The sequence below is a fragment of the Scyliorhinus torazame genome, chromosome 11 (genome assembly GCF_047496885.1).
Source record: "Scyliorhinus torazame isolate Kashiwa2021f chromosome 11, sScyTor2.1, whole genome shotgun sequence".
In the NCBI taxonomy this organism is placed as follows: Eukaryota; Metazoa; Chordata; class Chondrichthyes; order Carcharhiniformes; family Scyliorhinidae; genus Scyliorhinus; species Scyliorhinus torazame.
In genome coordinates this window covers 74,639,684-74,657,352 of record NC_092717.1, presented here as the reverse complement: position 1 = coordinate 74,657,352, position 17,669 = coordinate 74,639,684, and the positions used below count along the sequence as shown (strand labels likewise).

Here is a 17,669-nt window from a genome sequence, read left to right as displayed (position 1 = left end):
CCAAATTTCCCACTATCCCATGCCTCCTTACTTTCTGCATAAGCCTACCATGGGGAACCTTATCAAATGCCTTACTAAAATCCATGTACACCACATCCACTGCTTTACCTTCATCCATGTGCTTGGTCACCTCCTCAAAGAATTCAATAAGACTTGTGAGGCAAGACCTACCCTCACAAATCCATGCTGACTATCCCTAATCAGCCAGTGTCTTTCCAGATGCTCAGAAATCCTATCCCTCAGTACCCTTTCCATTACTTTGCCTACCACCGAAGTAAGACTAACTGGCTTGTAATTCCAGGGTCATCCCTATTCCCTTTTTTGAACAGGGGCATGACATTCGCCACTCTCCAATCCCCTGGTACCACCCCTGTTGACAGTGAGGACGAAAAGATCATTGCCAACGGCTCTGCAATTTCATCTCTTGCTTCCCATAGAATCCTTGGATATATCCCGTCAGGCCCGGGGAATTTGTCCATCCTCAAGTTTTTCAAAATGCCCAACACATCTTCCTAACAAGTATCTCCTCGAGCTTACTAGTGTGTTTCATAGAATTTCATCGTAGAATTTACAGTGCAGAAGGAGGCCATTCGGCCCATCGAGTCTGCACCGGCTCTTGGAAACAGCACCCTACCTAAGGTCAACACCTCCACCCTATCCCCATAACCCAGTAACCCCACCCCACACTGAGGGCAATTTTGGACACTAAGGGCAATTTATCATGGCCAATCCACCTAACCTGTACATCTTTGGACTGTGGGTGGAAACCGGAGCACCCGGAGGAAACCCACGCACACACGGGGAGGATGTGCAGACTCCACACAGACAGTGACCCAAGCCGGAATCGAACCTGGGACCCTGGAGCTGTGAAGCAATTGTGCTATCCACAATGCTACCGTGCTGCCAAACTGTTTCACACTGTCCTATCCAACAATATGGCCCCTCTCATTCGTAAATACTGAAGAAAAGTACTCGTTCAAGACCTCTCCTATGTCTATCTCCCGCTACTGTCCTTGATCGGACCTACCCTCGCTCTAGTCATTCTTATATTTCTCACATATGTATAAAAGGCCTTGGGGTTTTCCTTGATCCTACCCGCCAAAGATTTTTCATGCCCTCTCTTAGCTCTGCTAATCCCTTTCCTCAGTTCCCTCCTGACTATCTTGTATCCCTCCAGCACCCTGTTTGAACCTTGTTTCCTCAGCCGTACATAAGTCTCCTTCTTCCTCTTAACAAGACATTCAACCTCTCTTGTCAACCATGGTTCCCTCACTCGACCATCTCTTCCCTGTCTGACAGGGACATACATATCATGGACACGTAGTATCTGTTCCTTGAACAAGTTCCACTATTCAATTGTGTCCTTCCCTGACTGCCTATGTTCCCAAATTATGCACTTCAGTTCTTGTCTGACAGCATCGTATTTACCCTTCCCCCAATTGTAAACCTTGCCCTGTTGCATGCACCTATCCCTCTCCATTATTTAAGTGAAAGTCACAGAATTGTGGTCACTATCTCCAAAATGCTCCCCACTAACAAATCTACCACTTGTCCTGGTTCATTACCAAGTACCAAATCCAATATGGCCTCCCCTGTGGTCGGACAATCTACATACTGTTAGAAAAGCTTCCTGGACACACTGCAGAAACACCACCCCATCCAAACTATTTGATCTAAAGAGTTTCCACTCAATATTTGGGAAGTTGAAGTCACCCATGACTACTACCCTGTGACTTCTGCACCTTTCCAAAATCTGTTTCCCAATCTGTTCCTCCACATTTCTGCTGCTATTGGGGGGCCTATAGAAAACTCCCAACAAGGTGACTGCTCTTTCCTATTTCTGACTTTCACCCATACTACCTCAGTAGGCAGATCCTCCTCGAACTGCCTTTCTGCAGTTGTTATACTATCTCTAATTAACAATGCCACCCCCCACCACCTCTTTTACCACCCTCCCTAATCTTATTGAACCATCTATAACCAGGAACCTCCAACAACCATTTCTGTCCCTCTTCTATCCAAGTTTCCGTGATGGCCACAACATTGTAGTCCCAAGTACCGATCCATGCCTTAAGTTCACCCACCTTATTCCTGATGCTTCTTGCGTTGAAGTATACACACTTCAACCCAACTCCGCGCCTGCAAGTACTCTCCTTTGTCAGTATTACCTTCTCCACTGCCTCACTACATGCTTTGACATCCTGAACATCGGCTACCTTCATTGCTGGACTACAAATCTGGTTCCCATTCCCCTGCCAAATTAGTACTAGAAAACCTCCCTCCCAGGATATTGGTGCCCCTCTGGTTCAGATGCAACCTGTCCTGCTTGTACAGGTCCCACCTTCCCCAGAATGCGCTCCAATTATCCAAATACCTGAAGCCCTCCCTCCTACACCTTTCCTGCAGCCACGTGTTCAACTGCACTCTCTCCCTATTCCTAGCTTCGCTATCACGTGGCACCGGCAACAAACCAGAGATTATAACTCTGTCTGTCCTGGCTTTTAACTTCCAGCCTAACTTCCTAAACGCCTTTATTACATTCACACCCCTTTTTCTACCTATGTTGTTGGTACCAATGTGCACCACGATTTCTGGCTCCTTCCCCCCCCCCCCTTAAGGATCCTGAAGACACGATCCGAGACATCATGGACCCTGGCACCCGGGAGGCAAGAAACCATCCGAGAGTCTCACCTGTGCCCACAGAACCGCCTGTCTGTACCTCTAACTATTGAGAAGAGTCATACGGACTTAAAAAGTTAACTTTGTTTCTCTCGCCGCAGATGCTGCCAGACCTGCTGAGTTTTTCCAGATATTTATGTTTTTATTTTATATTAGAGCACCACTTCTGGTCGATATACAAATTAGAATTTTACATGTTTATTGTGACTAACCACAAAATTAAATTGAACCTCCAGTTCGGGAGTGTGGTGGTTTCTAAAGCTTTCGGTCGACAATACCTTCAAAGTATAGTTGGGCATACATCTTCTCTGTATGAAAGTTACATTCAGTCAATGGACCATGCACTCATATTTTCAAGATCCCATGCCAACTATGGCTTACAAAATTTGAAGGTTTTCTGTTTTTGCTTCCTGTGCTCAGCAGAATGATGGCAGTACATTTGGATTTTTACATAGCGTTCTGATGTCCTTCTCATTATCAGTGCAAGTTCCTGGTACCTGCTAGAAAGGTAGCCGTGACTCAGATCTACTCGCGAAGCTCCTCCAAGGAGGAAGATTTGCAGAATATCTTTGTGTTGAGGTGACTGCAAAATGACATGCCTGTCTATAGAAGTTTGGAACCATCAATCATTAGCAGACTCAATAACTTAAGTCTGCAGTTAACTAGTACACTGGCATTTAACTTTCAGTCTCATTAACAAGGCTTGGTGCTGTAGAGTTGATGATGCGCTCGGTGGTAGAATACTTCTTCTACTTCAGATCTTGGAAACCACTGCCCAAATGGCTCAAGTGGTATTTTTCTGGACAAATTACATTTTATTGTTTTAACCAGTTTTTGCTATTTAAATACCACAAGTATCTGTGCACATGCAGGGAATTCCCCAAGTTATGGCTCTTGCCAAATTGTATCCTAGGTTTTCTGGACTTGAGTGCATAGGATGTATCCCGACCAGTAGCTGGACTGCAGTCCGTAACAGGTAAACAAACTAGATTTCTCACTAACTTGAAGATTCTTGAACATTGCAATGAGTTGACAATTATGCCAGACCTCCGAGGAAGAATGAAGTGGTTTGGTTTCCAGGCTTACCCTCAAGCAAAGACTTAATGGCCACAGCATTCCTTTAATTTGGGACCTATTTTCTTTTAGGTACAGTATTCAGTTACCTTCCATTGAGGCACTGTTAATAAGAAGCACATGGACATATGAAGTAATCCACAGACCAGAACTTTTGCTTTATCACTGTCACTACTGATGACTGCTGCCGTGGAAAAGTTCAGGAAAATCTTGGTTGCTTCAAGATCAAACAGTTATGATGGAGCTTCCTCAGCAAAAAAGAAAAGGGGACCTTGTTTAACCAGTCATTAATTGATGTCCAGTTGCAAGATAAAATATGGGAAATGTCCCATACATTTTGAGGACTTTGACAAGGTGCTGCATGGGAGACTGTTAAATAAGTTAAAAGCCAATGGTGTTAAGGGTAAGATCCTGGCATGGATAGAGGATTGGCTGACTGGCAGCAGGCAGAGAGTGGGGATAAAGGGGTCTTTTTTAGGATGGCAGCCGGTGACTAGTGGTGTGCCTCAGTGGTCTGTGCTGGGACCACAACTTTTCACAATATACATTAATGATCTGGAAGAAGGAACTGAAGACACTGTTGCTAAGTTTGCAGATGATACAAAGATCTGTAGAGGGACAGGTTGTATTGAGGAAGGAAGGGGGCTGCAGAAGGATTTGGACAAGCTAGGAGAGTGGACAATGAAGTGGCAAATGAAATACAATGTGGAAAAGTGTGAGGTTATGCACTTTGGAAGGAGGAATTTAGGCATAGACTATTTTCTAAATGGGGAAATGCTTAGGAAATCAGAAGCACAAAGGGACTTGGGAGTCCTTGTTCACAATTCTCTTAAGGTTAACGTGCAGGTTCAGTCAGCAGTGAAGAAGGCAAATGCAATGTTAGCATTCATGTCAAGAGGGCTAGAATACAAGACCGGAGAGGTACTTCTGAGGCTGTAAAGGGCTCTGGTCTGACCCCATTTTGAATATTGTGAGCAGTTTTGGGTGTGCTGGCCTTGGAAAGGGTGCAAAGGAGGTTCACAAGGATGATCCCTGGAATCAAGAACTTGTCATAAGAGGAATGATTGAGGACTCTGGGTCTGTACACGTTGGAGTTTAGAAGGATGAGGGGGGATCTTATTGAAACGTGCAAGATATTGCGAGGCCTGGATAGAGTGGACGTGGAGAGGATGTTTCCACTTGTAGGAGAAACTTGAACCAGAGGACACCATCTCAGACTAAAAGGATGATCCTTTAAAACCAAGATGAAGAGGAATTTTTTTCAACCAGAGGGTGGTGAATCTGTGGAACTCCTTGCCGCAGAAGGCTGTGGAGGCAAAATCACTGAGTATCTTTAAGACAGAGATAGATGACTTCCGGGTGCGGCTATGCAGAGCTAAGTCTCATGTTCGGCAGCTCCCGCTTGGAATGGACTTTTGGGCTCTTTACAGGGCCCTCAACGGAATTTTTTCGACATTTCCCAGTGTGGGAAGAAGGCTGCAACATTCCCCCAACAGTGTCCCCAGGAAAGGTATGTCTCTTGGTTACCAGATCCGGCAGACACAGTAAAAGATTTGGCTGGAGCTGCAGGAATAGACAAAAGCCTCTTCCAGCATGCAGGCGGTGGAAGGGCAAGCTTAAAGGCTTCAAGCTGACTTGAGCGCCTTTATTAAAGGTGAATTCTAGCAGCAGAGGGAACAACTGTGAAAAGATCTCACCAAGGCCATTGAAGAAGCAGGGACGAGGCTTCGGGTGGCGGCCATTCGCGCATTCGGCAGCTTCCGTCTGGAACGGACTCTCAGACCTTTTTCTGGAGTTTCCGCAGACTTTTTGGGGCAGATTGGTGAAGTGGACATTGCCAAAAGGATTCCCCCTCGAGACCTCCGGTTGCGGGTATGCGGAGCTAAGTCACACATTCGGCGGATCCCGCAAAAATGGGCTCTTTTCAGGGCCCCCAACGGCATTTTCGAACTTTCCCGGTGTGGGAAGGAGTTAATAACAGCTCCCCGACAGTATATGACTTTAACAAGGAGCGGGGCGACAAAAAAGGTGCTGGTGGACCCGAAGAAGGGAGGGAAGAAGGACAAAATGGCGGCAGGCAGGGTGGAGGCAGTTGGCGGAGGAGCAACAGGAGGGTATCCAGCGCTGCCTCAGAGAGATTAAAACGGACCTGCTAGAGCCGATGAAGGCTTCTATTGCTAAGCTGCTGGAGACACTGACGGCCCAGGGGGTGGCGATCCGAGCGTCTCGACAAAAGATCTCTGACAATGAGGACGAGATCTTAGGTCTGGCGGTAAAGGTGGAGGCGCACGAGGCATTCCACAAGAAATGGCAGGAGCGGTTCGAGGAGATGGAGAATCGGTCGAGGCGGAAGAATCTGCGGATTCTGGGCTTCCCGGAGGGGCTGGTGGGGCCGGACATTGGGGCCTATGTGGTCACCACGTTGAACTCGCTGATGGGAGCGGGGTCCTTCCAGGGGCCCCTGGAGCTGGAAGGGGCCCATAGAGTGTTGGCGCGGAGGCCCAAGGCTAACGAGCCTCCGCGGGCGGTGCTGGTGCGGTTCCATCGGTTCGTCAATAGGGAGTGTGCTCAAGTGGGCCAAGAAGGAGAGGAGCAGCAGGTGGGAGAACGCAGAGGTTCCAATATACCAGGACTGGAGTGCGGAGGTGGCGAAGAGGAGGGCCGGGTACAATCGAGTGAAGGCGGTGCTGCACAAGAAGGGGGTGAAGTTTGGCATGTTGCAGCCGGCGCGACTGTGGGTTACCTACAAGGACCGGCACCATTATTTTGAGTCTCCGGAGGAGGTGTAGGCCTTTGTTCAGGCCGAGAAGCTGGACACAGACTGAGGGTCGGGATGGGCGATTGGGGACTGCGGTGGATATGTTATGCCTATTTTTGGTTCGGGGGGGGGGGGGCCTTTGCATTGTTTTGGGTTTCTTTTTCTCTGTGTTTTTCTCTTTCGGGTTGGGGAGGGTGGATGGGGCGGGTTGGGCACTGTCTTGGTTGTTGGCGGGGCCTGGTAGGTGGAGAGCGCGGGCTTTTTTCCCGCGCCGAAGACTTTGGGGGTGGGGGAGCGAGGATTGTTTCCCGCGCTTAGAACGGAGGGGCAAGGGGGAGAGCCTGTGGATGGGGAGCGGGAGAGGAGGGTGTGCCACACATTGGGAGGAGTCGAAGGGGAGGCGGGAGTGGCCGGGGTCAGCAGGAGTCAGCTGACTTGCGGAAGTGCAATGGGGGGAGTAAACCAGCTAGGATGGGCCCTGGGAGGGCGGGGGGGGGGGGGGGGATCGAGTTGCTGCTGCTAAGGTCTAGGAGGAACCTGGGCGAGTGGGGGGAACTCAAGATGGGTGTATGCCGCTGTGGGGAACGGGCCGGGTGCGGGCGCATGGCTGGCCGAGGAGGGGGTCATGGCTAGTCGGCGGGGGAGGGGAGCGGGTAGCCCCCTGATCCGGCTGATAACCTGGAATGTAAGAGGACTGAATGGGCCGGTTAAGTGGGCCCGCGTGTTCGCGCACCTGAAGGGGCTCAAGGCGGATGTGGTTGTGCTACAGGAGACGCACCTGAAGGTGGCAGACGAGGTAAGACTGAGGAAAGGGTGGGTAGGTCAGGTGTTTCACTCGGGGCTGGATGCCAAAAATCGAGGAGTGGCGATCTTGGTGGGAAAGAAGGTGTCATTCGAGGCGTCGAGCATTGTGGCAGATAATGGCGGTAGGCACATAATGGTAAGTGGTAAGTTGCAGGGAGAGAGGGTGGTACTGGTCAATGTGTATGCTCAGAACTGGGATAATGCGGATTTTATGCGGCGTATGTTGGGTCGGATCCCAGACTTGGAAGTGGGGGGCCTGATAATGGGGGGAGAGTTGAACACGGTGTTGGATCCGGCACTGGATCGCTACAGGTCTAGGATGGGTCGGAAGCCGGCGGCGGCTAGAGTGTTGAGGGGATTTATGGACTAAATGGGAGGGGTGGCTCCTTGGAGATTTGCAAGGCCGGGGGCCAGGGAATTTTCATTCTTCTCACATGTCCATAAGGCTTATTCTCAAATCTACTTTTTCATTTTGAGTAGGGCGCTGATAGCGAGAGTAGAGGATACCGAGTATTCGGCAATAGCCATTTCGGACCACACCCGGCATTGGTTGGACTGGGAGATGGCGGAGGAGAGGGACCAGCGCCCGCTGTGGCGCTTGGAGGTGGGGCTGTTGGCGGACGAGGAGGTGAGTGAGCGGGTCCGAGGAAGTATAGAGAGGTACTTGGCGACCAACGACAACAGGGAGGTCCGAGTGGGGATGGCATGGGAGGCACTGAAGGCGATGGTGAGGGGAGAGCTGATCTCCATTAGGGCCCACAGGGAGCGGGGGGAGAGGGAGAGGTTGGTGGGGGAGATGGTGAGGGTAGACAGGAGGTTCGCGGAAGAGCCTGAGGAAGGATTGTTGAGGAAGAGGCACAGCCTCCAGGCCGAATTCGACCTGGTGACCACCAGGAAGACGGTGGTGCAGTGGAGGAAGGCCCAGGGGGCGGTCTACGGGTATGGGGAAAAGGCAAGCCGGATGCTGGCGCATCAGCTTCGGACGCGGAACGCAGCTAGGGAGATCGGGCGAGTTAAGGACAGGGGAGGGAGCGTGGTGCGGAGTGCGGTTGCCATCAATGGGGTCTTCAGGGACTTCTACGAGGAATTGTACCGATCCGAGCCCCCATGGGAGGAGGGAGGGATGGGCCGTTTCCTGGACCAATTGAGGTTTCCAAAGGTGGAAGAGGGACTGGTGGTGGGACTGTGGTCCCCGATTGGGCTGGAGGAGCTGATCAAAGGGATAGGAAGGGAAGGCACAGGTGCCGGATGGTTGCCCGGTCGAGTTCTATAAAAAATATATGGACCTGTTGGGCCCGCTGTTAGTTCGGACCTTTAAAGAGGCAAGGGAGATGGGGGGGGGGCTTTACCCCCGACAATGTCCCTGGCACTGATCTCCTTGATCCTGACGCGGGACAAGGATCCCCTGCAATGTGGGTCTTACAGACGGATTTCCTTGCTAAATGTAGATGCCAAGGTGCTGGCGAAGGTCTTCGCCTTGAGGATTGTGTGACGCAGATCATCCATGAAGACCAGACGGAGTTTGTGAAGGGGAGGCAGTTGAACGCGAATGTGCGGAGGCTTTTGAACGTCATCGTGATGCCGGTGAGGGAGGGGGAGGCGGAGATAGTGGTGGCGATGGACGCTGAGAAAGCCTTCGATAGGGTAGAGTGGGGGTATCTGTGGAAGGTGGTGAAGAGGTTAGAGTTTGGGGAGGGGTTTGTCAGGTGGGTTCGGCTGTTGTATGAGGTCCCGATGGCGAGTGTGGCCACAAATAGGAGGAGGTCCAAGTACTTTCGGTTGCACCGAGGGACGAGACAGGGGTGTCCCCGTCCCCCCTGCTCTTCGTACTAGCGATTGAACCCCTGGCTATGGCACTGAGAGAATCGAGGAACTGGAGGGGGTTGGTGCAGGGTGGGGAGGAGCATAGGGTGTCGCTTTATGCGGACGACCTGCTGCTGTATGTGGTGGACCCGGTGGAAGGAATGCCAGAGGTAATGAGGATCCTTAGGGAATTCGGGACTTTTCGGGTTACAAGCTCAATATGGGGAAGAGCGAGCTGTTCATAGTTCAGCTAGGGGACCAGGAGAGGGGGATTGTCGAGCTCCCACTAAAAAGGGCGGAGAGGAGCTTCAGATATTTGGGGGTCCAGGTGGCCAGGAGCTGGGGGGCCCTGCATAGCCTTAACTTTACAAGGCTGGTGGAGCAAATGGAGGAGGAGTTTAAGAGTTGGGACGCGTTGCCGCTGTCCTTGGCGGGTAGGGTGCAGTCAATCAAAATGACGGTGCTCCCAACGTTTTTGTTCCTGTTCCAGTGCCTCCCCGTGTTTATCCCGAAGGCTTTTTTCAGGTGGGTTAACAGGAGTATAATGGGGTTTGTGTGGGCGCGAGGGACTCCGAGGGTGAGGAGGGTGTTCCTGGAGCGGAGTAGAGATAGAGGGGGGGGCTGGCGCTGCCCAACCTCTGTGGGTACTACTGGGCCGCCAATGCGACGATGGTGCGCAAGCGGGTGATGGAGGGGGAGGGAGCTGCATGGAAGAGGCTGGAGACAGCGTCCTGTGTGGGTACGAGTCTGGGGGCGCTGGCAACGGCACTGCCAAGGAGGTATACCACGAGCCCGGTGGTGGTGGCGCCCCTCAAAATTTGGGGGCAGTGGAGGCGGCATAGGGGAGAAGTTGGGGCCTTGGCGTGGACCCCATTACGGGGGAACCACCGGTTCGCCCCAGGAAGAACAGGTGGAGGGTTTTCGGCATGGAACAGGACAGGGATGCGAAAGTTGGGGGACCTGTTTGTGGACGGGAAGTTCGCGAGCTTGGGTGAGCTGGAGGAGACGTACGGGCTCCCCCCGGGGAACACCTTCAGGTACTTACAGGTAAGGGCGTTTGCCAGACGGCAGGTGGTGGAATTCCCACGGCTACTGCCACACACAGTACAGGACAGGGTGCTCTCGGGGGTGGGGGGGGGGGGGAGTGGGGAAGATCTCGGAAATGCAGGAAGAGGAGGAGGCCTCGGTGGTGGAGTTGAAAGGTAAGTGGGAGGAGGAGTTGGGAGAGGAGATCGAGGAGGGGACGTGGGCAGATGCCCTAGGGAGGGTGAACTCTTCCTCTTCATGCACGAGGCTCAGCCTCATACAGTTTAAGGTGCTGCATAGGGCACACATGACCAGGAGAAGGATGAGCTGGTTCTTTGGGGGTGAGGACAGGTGTGTTAGGTGCTCCGGGAGCCCAGCAAATCACACCTATATGTTCTGGGCATGCCCAGCGCTGGAGGAATTTTGGAAGGGCGTAGCGAGGACGGTGTCGTGGGTGGTAGGATCCAGGGTCAAACCGGGCTGGGTGCTCGCAATATTTGGGGTGGCAGAGGAGCCGGGAGTGCAGGAGGCGAAAGAGGCCGGAATTCTGGCCTTTGCGTCCCTGGTAGCCCGGCAAAGGATTCTTCTTCAATGGAAAGATGCGAGGCCCCCAAGCATGGAATCCTGGATCAGCGATATGGCAGGGTTCATTAAATTGGAGAGGGTGAAGTTCGCCTTGAGAGGGTCGGTACAAGGGCTCTTTAGGCGGTGACAACCGTTCTTAGACTTTCTGGCAGAACGATAGACATTGGTCAATGGCAGCAGCTCGGGGGGGGGGTTACTTTATTTTTGTTTATGTTATTTACACTGGAGGGTCTGAGGGGGTGTATACACCTGTTGTGTTAAGTCGGCGTGTTAATGTTAATTTATTATTAATGTACGGGGGGGAGGGGTTTGGGGGGTTGCTTTTATTTAGATTGTGTTTTGTACTTAACCCTGTTGGGTTCTTTTTTCTTTCTCATTTTGTCATTGATGTTTTATGAAAACGTTTAATAACAATTGTTTTTTTTAAAAAAAGACAGAATAGATAGGTTCTTGATTAATAAGGGGATCAGGGGTTATGGGGAGAAGGCAGGAAAATGGGGATGAGAAAATATCAGCCATGTTTGAATGGCGGAGAGACTTGATGGGCCGAGTGACCTAATTCTGCTCCTCTGCTTTTATGGTCTTATGGAGGCCTTGTTACATTGAGAGGAATCCAAGCAGTTGAACGCAAGGCGGAAGAGACTTTACAGCATGTTACTGAGCAAGAATACTTAAACTAGCCAGAGTGATTTCTCCATCTCAAATGCTACCATAATTTGAGTCACTTTTTGTCAATTGATAGCATACAGAATTAGCTAATGACTGTATATTTAGCTGAGGATATCTGACTTTCTGGCAAGGACTTGTTACTTATTATTTTCCAGGTTTTCCTTTTTTGCTCTGTTTCATTGTCTTCTGCTCAACTACTATTAGGAAACTGGCTGTTAGTTTTATATATGTTTATTGCCGATGGTACCAGTAGTATAAATTAACCTTAATAGATTGTATAGAATGGATAATTCACATTTTAAAAATCATTTTGTAATCTTTAAGAACAGTAGTTTTTGAATTTGTGTTTTGAAAGCAATTTGAGTGGTAAATCAATATTTTCACATTTTCAGTACCAGAACAGTACCATGGCTCGAATCCTGAGGAAGAGCTAATAGACAACACATCAACACATCAACTAATTTCAAGTACGCCAGTAACTTCTATTCTGCAAGACCATCTGAACATGCAACAAAGAGTTTATCCTGGCAAAAAAAGCCCACTTGCTCTTCTTCCAACTCCAGGTACCTCTGATCATCTTGAGAGTCAGATTGAAAATGGGAACAACATGATGCCATGTCCATGGGCTATGGCTCAGCCTAATGTTTACTCTGTTCAGGATGGAAAGGTAAGGTTAGCTATAAGTATGAGAGATACTTTCCATATTTTGCATATGTGAGTTGAATTTACAAGCTACAGATTCCAACAATTTGTTCATAGGTTCACATTGGTGCTAATATATGGATTGATGAGGACAAGTGGGAAACTGTGAAACGTCAACCGAGTGATTCAAGATTTACAAAGTGCTTGGCTGTGGCTGTCTGGGGAGTGGATACCCTGAAGGACAGAAGTGTCACTGGAATTGCATGCAACTCCACAAAGTCATCGCCGAAACCACCTCTTTCCCCTTATAAAGTACAGATTATTAAAGGTGAGTTGAAGAACAGTTTCCACAGCAGAAATATTTGATTTTTATGTTTTTTCCTTCAGTTTCTTGTTTTTTTTCCTCATCCTCTCCCGCCTTGCCTTCCCTCCCTCCTTAAAGGTTGTAATTTTATTTATAAACAAGTGTCTGAAAAAAGCCAATCATCAACATTTTGTACTCATTTTAAAGGTATTTTTCTTTCTTTACAAATTTAAAACCTATTTTAAAAACAAATCCACTACTTTAATAACGCAAAACGGCATCATAGACAGTGCCCAACAACTGGTGACAAATGTCACTTGCCGAATAATCTCCGTTAGAAATATGAGTTCAGTAATGTCACCAACTAGTAATCATCTAATGGAGTACTTAATTGAAAATAATTTTTCACTTTGGTCAGTTTAGTTCCACATAAGACCAATTAGAAATTGTATCTGTACCTCCCCGCTGCCCCTATTTTACTTATCAAACAGTTTTGAACAAAAGCAAGGCAGTTTTTAAAAAAACACTTGCATTTTACAAATGGCTTGTTGATGAATTAGTTGGTGGAGATAAAGTTATGTATGTCCAATATATTTTTGATGGGAGGATAAATTTCATATCGCCAGTGGATTCCATATATTGTGTTTTCCCTCAATATATTCATGTTGTGGAAAACAGAGCTTAGGTATATCTTTTCTCCAGTGTCCAATAAATCCATGTTTGTATTTTCATCTGTCATGTAATGAGAAAATACATTCCTGCAGTTTCCTAATGGTTAAGGAAGCAAACGGCTAAGGTACAAAGGCCAATAACTTCCTAGGTTTGATCCTCTCTGTGCCTGCCTATCCTCAGCTGAGATAGTGGTAAAGGATAGGATTTGGCTTGGATGTGAAATACCAATAGTAGAATATCCTGCTGACTCTTGCTATCTAGGTTAACGTAGGAAGAAGGTTGAGAGATTAGAGAGTGAGTGACTGGTGCCCACAAAACTTACACATTGAAGAAGAGAAAACTGGTGAGAAAAAATGATTTATTTCTGCATGTTCGATGACTTAGTTGGTGGACCAGTGTAATAACTGGTGTTAGGTTTGATTGCTTTAAAGCATTGAGTTCACTGATCCCAAGCAGAGCAATGTCAAGAGTGTTAGAATTCACCTCTGCGAGAAAGTGGGAAATCAATCAGATTTTCGGATCTTTATTGGTGTCCACTAATTCGTGCTGGAAGTTGTTTTTGTAGACATCAGATGAAGACAGGATCATGGTTATGTTATCAATGATGCAACTGGATTTGAACAGCCTGCCTGCTCTCATTAGGCTCACAAGAGGAAGATTAACTAGTTGGGCAAGATGCTTGGGGGGGGGGGGGGCTTTTACAACTTAAATATATCCTTCAACTTTACATACAAATCTACTGTTCCTCCTCTTTCATCTCCTGGAATGACAAACTCCTTTTGATGGTAATCCCTAATACTCAAAGATGACAACCCTTGTTGGAAGGAAAATCAGCCTTGGTGATGGTTAAAACCAGTGCGACTGTCGTGCTGCGTTGTATATTTCACAGTCCCATGAAACTCATTTGGTGCCAACCACTGCTGTTGTTTCTTCTGTTTCTATTTCTTTCAGCAGCTCAGAATGCTGGCGTTCACAAAGGCTGATACTATCAGATATTGCTGCTCGCCAGCTCATTTGACTAGCTGCTCAGTTGTCAATGTTGATATAGTTTTATTGTGCTTGAACATTTTCACAGTAACTTCATTGCAGTGTTAATGTAAGCCTACTTGTGACATTAATAATAAAGATTATAAAAAGATTAAGAAAAGAAGACATGTCCTTGTCAATCTTGCTCTCAACCCTTCTTTTACTTGGCCCATCCCAGTTGGCAGTGTATCATCATTTTGGCATTGTGGAGTCTTCCATACAGGCTAGTTTAGTTGTGTAAGCGTAACCTCGATTTCAATGGCATTGATATGCTCTTTAATCTTGTAGTTTGTTACTTTTTCGTACCTCTCGATTTGCATGATAGACCTCCAATGTTACAGATGGAACAAGTTAAAACTGTTGAATATTACGCTGTTCACATGTCCAGGGCTCTCACCATAGAGTATATCATACAGAATATACCTTTTTCTATGATAACAATTTGACGTCATGCTGACTGTGGATTTTGTGATAGAGGTTTGTCACCTGGTCCATGCATCATTTAACAGCTCAATGTCAATGTAATTGTTGGCAACATGTGGTTCAACATTTAATGTTGGTAGTTTTCTGCACAATCAACCAGCCAGAATAAAGCAAGGCATCTTTGCTTTTTTCAGGTTTTTGATAAGATGTTATTTGTTTGCTTCTTCAGCCACCCAATCAGTATTTTATCTCGAACACAGCCGTGAGCAAACACAGACTACTAGGACCTCAGTGTGACCTTTTTACGGGTTTGCTCAGCTTGATGAGCTTCCAGTTGCAATGGGTGGGGAGGTCTAAACCTTGGTCATGTCATCTAGAATCTCTACACTGCAGAAGGAGGCCATTTGGCACATCGAGTCTACACCGACCCTTGGAAAGAGCGCCTGACCTAGGCCCAAGCCCTGCCCTATATCCACAACTCAGTAACCCCACCTAACCTTTTGGACACTTGGCCAAATCATCTAACCTGCACATCGTTGGACTGCGAGGATACTGGAGCACCTGGAGGAAACCCACGCAGACACGGGGAGAGAGTCTAGTGCAGCAGTGGATAAGAAGCTGGTTACAAGCACAAATCCTTTTTGATTCCAGTGCTCATCAACATTGGGACAGTGGCATCGTGTTGATAATATTTATACACACCTTTCATGATCTCAGCATGTCCGAAGCGCTTCGGCTTTGGAAGCAAAGTCCCTATTATGTCAACAAAGCAACCAGATTGCATTTAGTTTCCCACAAACCAGTGAATTTGTTTAAAACATTGACGGATAAATGTTGGGCAACATATTAAGAGCATTTTCCTGCTTCCCAAACTGAAACATGCTATCTTTACAGCCAGATGGGACCTATATTTGACATCTGATCTGAAAAGTAGCACCTTCAACAATGCAGGATTCTTTCACAATTGCATTGAACCATCGACCTAGATAGATATGTGCTTAAGTCCTGGAGCAGGCCTTGAACTCTTAGCATGTTTGTCACTGACTATGAAGGCTCTCAATGAGGCATCTGATGTATATGTCAGTTTTCAAAAACAAATTAGTTCTTAAAATTTACAGCTCTAGATTAATATTTTGGTGAAACTAAATAAAGTTCTGTTTCCCCTACAGAACAATTACTGAACAGAATACGACAAGATGCCAAAGATGACAATGAGATCCACAAGCGACTAAATAAAGTCAATCGATACATTGGGGAAAAAATAATGGACATTAATAAGCAGTGGCGAAAGGCCAAAGCAGAAATATCAAAATTTAGGAACTGTGAGTGTGAGATAGGATTAAAATGTGAAACTCATGCACATTGTGAGAGATCTGAAATACCTATCAAGGAAGAGATTGAAACCTTTATCTATGAATAATCTAGTAGGAACTCATGTCTTGCATGATCAGAAAACTCTGTTCATGGATATTCTGGTTATTAATAGTATGTAACCGTCATTTGATTTGATTACAGTGAAATCTACTTGTTCTCTTCATATCATTTGTTTACATAGTGGTACCACAGAAAGCCTTTTCTATTAATTTCTCTATTGCTGTCAAGTTTTATATCTCAATGTTAAATCAGTGGAATGTACAGATAATTCTGCAATTTCTGTGGAATTTTACAGAAGGAAGTCATTGAGCCCATTGCAACAATGCCGCCTCTCAGAGCTGTCGGCTTATTTCCCATTTCATGCCCTTTTCCCTTATTCTTTCTTTTTAATTCAAACATTTATCCACTTCCCTGTTAAAGCCTATTATAGATTCTGTTTCCAGGTCCTAACAATGCTGATTTAAAAAATAAATAATGCCCTTTTGTTGTTTTGGTAACAAACACTTTAAGCTCTTTATTTACTGAGTCAGCAGCTAATTTACCTTATTGAACCTCTTTTGAATACTGCGTAAGATTTCCTCATATATTGTACTGTTGGTATCTGTGATCTGTTCTCATAACTAAATGATCTCATCTCTGGTATGATCTTAGTGAATCTGTTCTGTGCTCTGGCTTTGACTGGTGCTATGTTTAGCTTTAGCATTACCCCTTTGCTTTTGTATATATGTCCCGATTTATAAAACATAGAATCTTCTGTACACTTTCTTTTATACAGCTTTATCAACTATTCATTCTTTGGATGTGGCCATCACTGTCAGAGCCAGCATTTATCGCCAATCCCTAGTTGCCCTTGAAGAAGATGGTGGTGAGCATTTTTGTACTGCAGCAGCTCGTCCGGTGAAGGTACTGCCACAATGCTGTTAGGTAGGGAGTTCCAGGATTTTGACCCAGAATATAGGAATGGCGATATATTTCCAAGTCAGGGGTATGTGTGACTTGGAAGGAAACTTTGTGGTGATTGTTTCCCATGCACTTTCTTCCCTTGTCCATCTGGGTGGGAGAAATTGTGGAATTGGTGGGGGTGCCTTGGGAAGGTGCTGCTGTGAATCTGTAGATAGTAAACACTGCAGCCACTGAAAAGATAAGTTGATACCTGGCATGCTGATCAAATTGCTGCTTTATCCTAGATTATGTTAAGCATCTTCAGTGTTTTTCGACCTGAACCTATTCAGGCATGTGGAGACTATTTCCTGACTATTACTTTGTGGAGGCTTTGGAGAATTGATAAGTAAGCTACTTGCTCAAGTGGCAAATAACATTAGCAACACACATCAGTTCAAGGCAGGTTGGTGACCAGGAAATGTACGAGTATGATCCTGACTTGTTTTACTCTGGCTTCTTGGTATGCACACAATCAAATGCTGTCTTGATGTCGAAGTCACTTGGGAATGAGCTTGTCCTCTCACTTTTACAGATATGGTTATTGGAATCCAAGTTGTCTGCTTGTCTCTTTTTAAAGTTTTACTATTGCATATTTCCTATCCTCCTCTCTTGATAAATTTTAGCTTGCTTCATACCATCGGAAATAGCTGAGTCGTTCACTCTTTCAAAAAAAAATACCAGGTACTCTACTACGGGTCACTGTATAAGTTTTACATTTGGAAGTCATGGATTATCCAAAATACACAGTCAAGAACTCCTTAAGTGAAAGTTTATTAAGAATGTGACAGTCTATATATGATGCATAAGCTAAATAGAGGAAAAGCATACAACCCATGATGGGTAAGAGCAGTGTACCGATCCCAGAAGACAAATGGACGGATGGCGTAG

General features: G+C 46.8%; 1 protein-coding gene across 1 annotated transcript in view; it reads left to right on the top strand.

The window, feature by feature from the left end:
- bend5 (BEN domain containing 5) overlaps positions 1–17,415 on the top strand; it is a 94,887-nt gene extending 77,472 nt beyond the window's left edge. Inside the window, exons 4-6 of the mRNA XM_072467415.1 lie at positions 11,791–12,065; positions 12,158–12,368; positions 15,635–17,415. Of these exons, the coding sequence (XP_072323516.1) occupies positions 11,791–12,065; positions 12,158–12,368; positions 15,635–15,885 (737 nt within the window). The 3' untranslated portion in view covers positions 15,886–17,415. The remainder of the gene's footprint in view (positions 1–11,790; positions 12,066–12,157; positions 12,369–15,634) is intronic.
- Positions 17,416–17,669: the final 254 nt, after the last annotated feature.